This window comes from Solanum pennellii, chromosome 11, assembly GCF_001406875.1.
Source record: "Solanum pennellii chromosome 11, SPENNV200".
NCBI classification, from domain to species: domain Eukaryota; kingdom Viridiplantae; phylum Streptophyta; class Magnoliopsida; order Solanales; family Solanaceae; genus Solanum; species Solanum pennellii.
This window is the reverse complement of record NC_028647.1, coordinates 61,921,851-61,931,192: the sequence shown is the minus strand read 5'-3', so window position 1 is coordinate 61,931,192 and position 9,342 is coordinate 61,921,851. Positions and strand designations below refer to the sequence as shown.

At 31.3% G+C, this 9,342-nt stretch overlaps 1 protein-coding gene across 1 annotated transcript; it reads left to right on the top strand.

Moving 5' to 3' along the window:
- Window positions 1-4,859: 4,859 nt before the first annotated feature.
- Window positions 4,860-8,947, top strand: LOC107004516. The gene is made up of 3 exons (XM_015202727.2): window positions 4,860-5,021; window positions 8,163-8,282; window positions 8,377-8,947. The coding sequence occupies exons 2-3, from the start codon at window positions 8,200-8,202 to the stop codon at window positions 8,510-8,512; spliced, it is 219 nt and encodes a 72-aa protein (XP_015058213.1). The 5' UTR covers window positions 4,860-5,021; window positions 8,163-8,199; the 3' UTR covers window positions 8,513-8,947.
- Window positions 8,948-9,342: the final 395 nt, after the last annotated feature.

Sequence of the window (9,342 nt, the reverse complement as noted above, 5' to 3'; positions counted from 1 at the left end):
ACATTACCTGTGAATTACTCAACTAACTAAATCGATCGAAAGATCTCTCAATTCAACTAGTAATTCAATTGCTACTGTTAGAACCCTTTGAACCTTCAACAACAAGTTTCAGATTTTCATGATACAGCTGAGTTTTATTCTTCATAAGCTCAGATTCTTTCAATTTCAGCTCCATCCATTTCTCATTCATCTCCATCAATTTCTTCTTCCCCAATTTCCTTAACCCTTGTTTACAATACTCATTCCTCTGAAACACCATTGTCATTTCATTCACCAAAAAAGAAAAATCATCCAAATTCACATCTTCATCTTCATCATGATCTTCTTCTTCTACTACTAATAACTCCTTTCCCTTAGCTGCATTTCGACCCCAAATCTTTCGCCCAATTTCGTAAATCTCGCCATCGTGTGGAGTTTTGATTTGGGATTTGGATCTAGCCAACTTGTGGTACTTCTCTTTCAGTTTCTTCAGCTTATTCGCGATTTGCGCATCGGTGAAGTTTCCGATACGGAGTTCGTTGCTGTTTGGGGATTGTGATAGGGTTTTGAGGAGTGCGATTTCGTCGCTTAGGGTGAAGAGTCTGTGACTTTCTGCAGATTTTGTGATTGTTTTGGTGATCGGTGGAAGCGTTGAATTTTCCGGTGATTTGGGGGAGTTCGTACGGTGGTTCACGGCGGTGGTAGATTTTTCCCGAGAGCGTGAGTGGGTCATGGTTTTTTTGCCGATGTGTTTCGGAGTGTGAGTTGAAATTTGGGAACAGTGAGATGGTGAATTTTTAAAGTGAAAAATTACACGTGTTTTAACCTAGGGTAAAGTATGATACGACATTTTTAATTTGATACAAAAATTTAAAAGGTAAATGTACATATGATGTTTTACGATTTTATTTCAATTTATGTGATATTAGTTTATTTGATATAAGAATTAAAAGAGAAAAAGTATTGCAAAAACACTCTGGATGAGAAGTTTTGTAGTTTCATTCTCGTAACTCAAACCCGTGTTAATTTGATTGACTGAATTTAAATACATATTTAATTTCGTATTACGAGCAAAATACACACCTCAGTTCTTTTTGTCAAGCTAGCGTGTTTTCAATCTCTTTTCGATTGTTTTTATTAAAAATCTCATGCTTTTACATCAATTTAAAATTATTTATTATTTCTAATAATTAATTTATTAGAAATATATTTTTGAATTTGTCAATAATTTAGGACGAAAGTAATAATTTATAAAAGTGTTTTTCAAAAATTTAAAATTTGTTGTAAAGTATTTTTGAGTGTCACGTGGACCCCAACCATTAAAAGTATTGCATCAATTGTAAATGGTGTGCAAATTAATTATGCATGTCATGTGGAACTCTCCTATTAGTAGGATATCACCACTTGGCCAATAAGAAGGTCAAGCTATACATATGTACATTAAGCTCATGGCTATAACTAACCACTGTACATATAGATACAATATACATATTTGAAATAATTACTTCCTCAATTTTCCTTCTTTTAGTATATTAATCTTTGTAAGTTCTTTTATAACATGTTATCAGCACGAGTCTCTGCCAGTTCAAGTGAAAGACTTTAAAAGCCTCAGAGGTATAAAATTTCTTTTCTTAAATAATGTCTAATCTCTCTGAACTTGAATTTCTTGCTCTAGACATATCGGTGAAAAAGCTATCTATCATGGGTACTCGATGCACAAATGATGAGGGTTTGAAAATGGAATATCTCACTGTTAAGGATCCTTTGGTGTTGTGAAACAATTCAAAAGATAGGTATGACCACCTTTTTAATTGTGGAAAACGTTTTCTCCAGCATATCATGGTTAGTGATATTTTCTCCACATAATTTTAATTGTGAGATAATTTTAAACATGGAAGAGTTATACTCACTGATAGATTTAAAATCTTGAAGTCTCAAGTGGATCTAGTCATAACGTGCCTGTGGAAGGACGACCAACTTCAGGTGGTCATATCTATCTTTTAAATTGTTCCACAACACCAGAGGATCCTTAACAGTGAGATATTCCATTTTCAAACCCTCATCAAGGTGATGACGGAGAAATATCATCGTCTTAGCACGATTTTGATTCGATGCTTGATTATTTTCTTGGATGGTGTCTGCTAGACCCATCGCATCAAGATGAATTTCTGCATTGAGTACCCATGATAGATAGTTTTTTCCCGATATGTGTAGAGCAAGAAATTCAAGTTTAGAGAGATTAGACATTATTTAAGAAAAGAAAATTTGTACCTCCGAGGCTTTTAAAGTCTTTATTTGAACTGGCAGAGACTCGCGCTGCTAACATGTTATAAAAGAACTTACAAAGATTAATATACTAAAAGAAGGAAAATTGAGGAAGTAATATATTTCAAATATGTATCTATATGTACAGTGGCTATTTATAGCCATGAGTACATATGTATAGCTTGACCTTATTGGCCAAGTGATGATATCCTACTAATGGGAGAGTTCCACATGGCATGCATAATTGATTTGCACACCATTTACAAGTGATGCAATACTTTTAATGGTTGGGGCCCACGTGACACTCAAAAATACTTTACAACAAAATTCATTTTTTTAAGAGGATGAGATATGTTCATGATTATGTTATAAACTAGATATCATGTGCCCGCGCTAGTGCAGGCTCAACGTATTTTAGTTTTTTCCTTTCAATTTATGTGACACAAATGAAATTTGAAAAGGTTTATTAAATTTTTTTTACGTGTTTTCTAAAAATATATTTTAAATTGTTAATTTATGGAGTACGTTTTATGTTATTTTAGAATAATATATGTTACTCCATCTGTTTTTTTTTATGTGATACAAGTGATTTTAGGAAAGTAAACGGAATTTCTTATATGATTCTCACATATTTTTAGTTGTCATTTTACTGTGATTCATAGTACTTTTTAGTTCTTACGTTATTTTCAAACAATATATGCAACTTTTTTTGTTTCGATAAAAATAAAGGAGTCAACCAAATTTCATTATGTTTTTTAACTATATTTTTCTAAAAATATCTTAAATTGTTACATTGCGTTTTTAAGTTTCTTTTTCTTATGTAATTTTCAAATATGTAACAAATTAGAAATTAAAACGAAGAATTAAAGTTTTCAAATCATTATATTTCTATATTAAAATGTTCAAATCTTTAAAACTCCACATATATACACAAATTAATAGAAGGAAGCCAAACAATTTATTTTTTTAAAAAAAATAATAATATATGAAAGCTCATTTCAACAATAACACATATATATTTCATTTTTAATATATGACTCCCTCCTTTTTTATTTATATGAACTTATTTTTTATTTCATTTCAAAAAGAAAATAACTTCTGAATTTTTTTTTATATCGCATATTAAAGATCACAAAATTAAAAAATGTTTCAATACACAAAATTTAATATACATATAAATTTTAATTTTAATTTTGATTGGTTCCACCTAATATTATACTTGATATATAATTATAAAGAGCTAAGCGTAATCATTATTTATTAACTTTTATATAATAAATAGATATCACAATAACTACAAAAAAAAAATAACAAAAATGAGGTAATACTAATAATAATACCTAAAGATTTTTTTAGAACTATTTAATTTTCTTGTTATCATTCTTTGTAGATTTTTGCTTGCATGAGTTAAATTTTTACCTTTGATCACCATTCACTTCATATATAGAAAGATGTTTCTAAAATTATTTATTCTTAATAGATTTTTATTATAATAAAATTACATTTTTATTCTTGGTCATCTTTTAATACAAATATATTATCTTATTTATTTTTATTTGTAAAGTTACTTTTAACATCTTTTTCTTTAATTTCAATCTAATATATATTATTAATTTTATCACACTAATTTATTTTCAAGTATATTAATTAGAGCCCAAATAAATATTGAAATAATTAATTCGTGATATTTTTATATAAAAAGTAGAATTTTTTTATAAGCATAATGAATAGAAAAAATATTAAGAATTAAATTAAAGTAATAGTGAAATAGAGTAATAATAAAATAGATATCACAATAACTTACACGAAGTACCAACAAAATAAGTTATGGTAATAACAATTACTTAAGATGTGTCCAGAACTATTTAATTTTTTGTTATTGGTAGATTTTTGTTATCGTGAAATTATATTTTTGCCCTTGATCGATAATTTTAGAATTATTTGTTATATTTCTTCATATATATTTTTTAGCGTGAAATTACATTTTTACCCTTAATCGTTCTTCACTTCTCTCTTGTATATAATAGAAAAATAATATTATAAATGTTTATCATATAGTTTTTCTTAAAAGATAATTATGGAGTTTACAAATAATTCAAGCAAATAAATTGCAAGTAACTCAAACTTGCATTTTTTAATATCAAAATCAAGCAAAATAGATTATAATTTACTCAAACATGCAATTTGTAAGTGGTTTTAAAAAGTGTTTAGGTTACTTCCTATTCTATTTTTCTAAAAAACCTTGCAACATTTTTTTTATATTTTATAAATAGGAAGTAAATTTGAATTACTTATATTATTAATACAAAAGCTGAATAATATATCCATACCTCTTTATATGTCTATTATATTTTCTTTATAGTATATGAAGTTTGAACTTCATGACTTTTTATAGAGGTTTCAAGATAATATACATTAATTATTTTTATAATTACATATTTATTATAAAACATCAAAATGTTATTTCCATTAAAAAAAGGATACGCTTATAGATTTAAAATAATTAATTTTGTACTTTTATTACTGTATATATGAATAATATTCTCAATGAAATGTGTATTTACTATTTAGAGTAATAAAATTGAAAATATTTGTTTTAAGAAAAATAAAATAAAGGGGAAAAGATAATGGTCCATTTAGCAAACACCACCAAAATTGTCAATCGGGTCGGGTACAGCCAATAGAGGAGAAGAGACCATCGGGGCTGAAAAACCTTCAGTTCGCCGGCGATTGTTAGTCGGAGAACCCTATTTCCCCAGTTCCATAGATTTATCTAGGTAAATTTTTAATTTTTCTTTGAATTCACTACGACTCTCTGAATTTGTCATTCGAATAATCGTAGCTCAGTTGGTTGAGTATCTGAACTTTTACTTTGTTGGTGAGTGTTCATATATGTGCTGTAATTTGATCTTGTTAGAAGGTTCAGCATTTTTGGGAAAATATTGACATTTGATTAGTAGAACTTTGTAGGCTCCTTGTAATGTAGTGAATAGAGGCAGATATAAGATTTAAACTTTGATTTGAAATTATGGGTTCAATATATAATATTTGGTGAATTCAACTTTGTGGGCTTCTTTCCATACCATTAGTCGTAGTATTAGTCTAGTAGTTTTTTGTCTTTTGTGTTTGGTTACTATTTGTTATTGCTGGTACTTCGATTATCGTATTATCTTGTTGTCATTATTGTTCAGGAGTGTACTATTTTGTTAGGGCTTATTCATTTTAATACTGTTTTTCTTGGTTGAGCTGAAGGTCGATCGAAAACAGTCTCTCTACCTCCAAGGTAAGAGTTATGTCTGCAGCACACAGTCTACCCTCCCCGAACACCACTTTGTGGGATTACACTGCCTGTTGTAGAAGTGTTTGTCACGTGTTGAAAATAATGGGTTCGGTTGAATCTGTAACTAGTTAAGCTACATTGATCATTGCTGAAATGATGCATTCAAGGTTTGATGCCAAGATGCATTCTTTTTCTTCTTATTATGAATGAGATACCTAAGAGTGAATATTGACTATATTGGCCATGACTACATTTTCTGATCCACAATATGCTTTCATTCATTTACCTGTGAGAAATATCTTTCTCGGTATTTTCTCTGCATCAGCAGTCAAGCCAAACTGTAGTCCACTTTTATTTTTACTATACATTTCTATTAACTTGGTAAATCCTGTTTAATATTTACTAGTCCCTGCCTGCAAACTCATTCTGTATATCAAAGACAACCTTCTTTTTAACCAACCAAATTGTTGCTACTGTTCTTTAATTTTTTAAAAAATTGTTGCTACTGTATTTTGTAGAAACTACCTTCCTCTGCATGGCTTGTTCTTTGAGGCTTCATTTGCATATCGACATAACCATTTTTTGGGTAGTGTTCTGTTATAGATCTCTGGTCTGCAAATATATTTAGCTGGAGGTGACCTTATCATAGTTAACATGTTGGTGCTCTCCATTACTATCATCCTGTAATAAGTTCCTCATTAATTCCTACAAATGTCTAAACAAAAGACTGAAGAGCACGTGGTATACTTGATAGTGTTGCTCCAATCGTCGTCCTTCCTTTAGAGAACTGTTGTTCCAGCCACCACTCTTATCTACTTTCTTCAAATCTTCAAATAACTAGTTCCGGAAGTTAACCATCCTTGAATGTTCCTCCTAACAAGACCAATATTCGTGATAAGTTCATCTACCTTGTGTTTTCTCCCACCTTGACAATGGTGTGTATATCTGTGCACCTTCCAAACCGGTTCTTGCTTTCTCATGTTAATGCTCAAACCAGATACTGCCTGAAACTGTAAAACCATTTCAAACAATATCTGATTTGTTGAGATTCACTGGAAATTTGTGTCATTAGCAAATAAGAATTGTGTAATGTGTATGTCATCTCATGACACACTGCTTGTTCCAATGCTTTTCAAACAATCTCTTCGGATGACTTTCTTTTTTAAAAATTCTTATTAGAATTGTGTCTGGGCCAGCTTATATGCATCTTGAATATTACAAGGGTACGGGGTACCTGCTATTTCCCGCTAGCATTGGTACCATGTAACTTTGCTATTCTAGGCTTAGTAGATGGAAAAAACACCTAGAGTTTTCTGTCTCTGGGATATGGACACTAGTCTCCAAAGTTTGTTCCCACTTCATTGACCACTAGGCCACATCCTTTGGTGCTTCGGAGGAATTCTCCTAGTAGCTTAGTTAATAAGTGCATCATAAATAGGAGTTGCAGTGGGGAAAGTGGATCCAAAATTGGGAGTTTTCAATCATGATAAAAATGATCTCACTAGATTGAGAGAGGTTCCCGTTGGATGGAAAATCCCTTCGATAGTATAAATTTGCATGTCAAATCCATCAGCAATAAGCACATTTTATATGATGTATGAAGCCCACTCTTGGATTTCACCGATTGTGTTGTTGATGTATTCGATGTGTGAAGCAACTGAAGTATATTAATTATGCATGAATAATGAATAGTTCAAAACTTTTTCTTTGACAAAGGAATATTAAATGATTTCTTGTGATATTTAAAGTTTCGTAAATGGAATTGGGAACCCAATGGTATTTGCTCTGTATTAGTTGTCTCTATGTACTTCTATGAGAAGAGATGGGGGTATTCAATATGGGTATATACGGTCGTCGTCTCAGGTTAAGGTATTGTCTTCTCAAAACATTCAGTATAAGAGATGTAAAGAACCAACATTTGGGTAAATGATTGAAAAGTCCTCGCCCCTGTTCTTTTCTTCCTCAATACCAAATATCCATGGGAATATATTCTATAACAGAGCATTTACTGTGATTATTCACATGGATATTTGTGCCCCCATACTGCTAAACACTTATATTTCACATGTTTCACCTAAAAGGTAGAGGTAGGGTCTGTGTACTGATAAAGATTCCTAATATCAGAACTCAATTGGTTACTACCTAACAGTTATGAATTAAAACCATTGTTGTCATTAGTGGTGACCAAAGGAGAAGCCTCGTCTCCTGCATCACTTATCAGCATGATACATTGCAAGTGTTCCTGAACGGAATCTTATCATTCATGCCATCTTGGATGGTCTCTTAACCTGTATAAATATTGTTCGTGTGACCTTTGAACTGTTATGTAGAGCAGAAAGATGTGTTGAGGTGTGCCCAAACGTAATCCTATTATTCATGCTGTCTTTGACATCTCTTCATCCGTGTGAATATTGTTAAAGAAACTTCGAACTGTTATGTGTAGACATTAATTTCTTTTGGTTTTCTGGAAGATATTATTTTGCCTCAAAATCATATTGCTTTGAGCAAGATTCTAAAAGATATACTGCATGTTTAAATATTCCTATAGAGTTGTAACTTGTGACTGAAGTTTAATGGTTTTCATTCCTGGATTTCTTTTCCGGCTGTCACTTATTCCTCATCTTTTTCTTTTTTTCAGTTGTTAGATACTTAAACATCCTACTTTATCTCACTTGATGTCTCGGAAACGCAATGTCATTGTTGCCACAGGCTTGCTAGTCTTTGCATCTGCTGGCTTATCCTTTCCGTTTTACATGGCGTAAGCAAGACTTCATTGCTTGTCAAATAAAATAAAGAGGTGATCTTTCATATTATTTTGCTTAATTGTAAGCTAAATCATCGTTTCAATTCAGGTCAAGATCATCAAGGGCAACTCCAGTCATTGATTCATCAAAGCCATTGCCACCCCAGGCGACATTTCGTGGCCCTTACATCAACACAGGATCGCGTGATATTGGACCTGATCATCAAACATACCCTAAGAAATAACATCTTTCTTGATTAGATATTAGTTTTGCTAGTTATTGAAGTCACTCTAGATTTCCCCTTTTCTTTCTATTCAATGAAAAGAGATAATAATGAGAGCCTGTTGAAACTGGCTCAGGAGAAATTAGCATGTTTGAAAGTGATCCAGGAGCACCCTAGCTGGCCTGGACACCATTGTTATCGAAAACTCTGGAGGAAATTTGAATGTTTGAGAGTGATCGAGGAGCGTCCTATCTAGCTTGGACACTACTGTTTCAAGAAAAATTGTTCTTCTTTTAGAGATTTTCAGATATGTAACTGTGATGTTGCTTTATTGTTCAGAAACAACTATATGTAATATGCTGCGTGGAACGGGGCTAGAATTTTCAGTAAGAAGTTTGAAAATGAGGGTAAAAAGAAAGGGAAAATTGAACTTTTTTTCTCCCCTCTTTTTAATGATTTGGTTTAAATGGAAGAAGGCACTTAATTTCATACCAAATTGAAGTAAAAGAAAAGGAAACCTATTCAAAACATTGGTGGGAATAGGGGTGGACATAAAAACCGGAAAACCGAAACACCGAACCGAACCGAAATTTTTCAGAATTTCAGTTTCGGTATTTCGGTTTAATTTTTTGTATTTTCGGTATTTCGGTTCGGTTTTCGGTATATATTACTTTGGAATTCGGTATTTCGGTTTAAATCGAAATATTATATTATAATTTATAAATTATATTATATTTAATAATTATTAATATTAAATAAATTTTTTTAAAAAAATAAGAAACCCTAAGTTGAAATATCAAAGCCCATTAAGTTGAAATATCAAAGCCCATTAAGTTGAAAAATCAAACAAA

Bases quoted from the DNA above. Each gene is read 5' to 3' on its own strand.
- LOC107004516 (XM_015202727.2), top strand. From the start codon at position 8,200: ATGTCTCGGAAACGCAATGTCATTGTTGCCACAGGCTTGCTAGTCTTT. The intron at 8,283-8,376 runs GTAAGCAAGACT...GTTTCAATTCAG, and splicing joins TCCTTTCCGTTTTACATGGC to GTCAAGATCATCAAGGGCAA.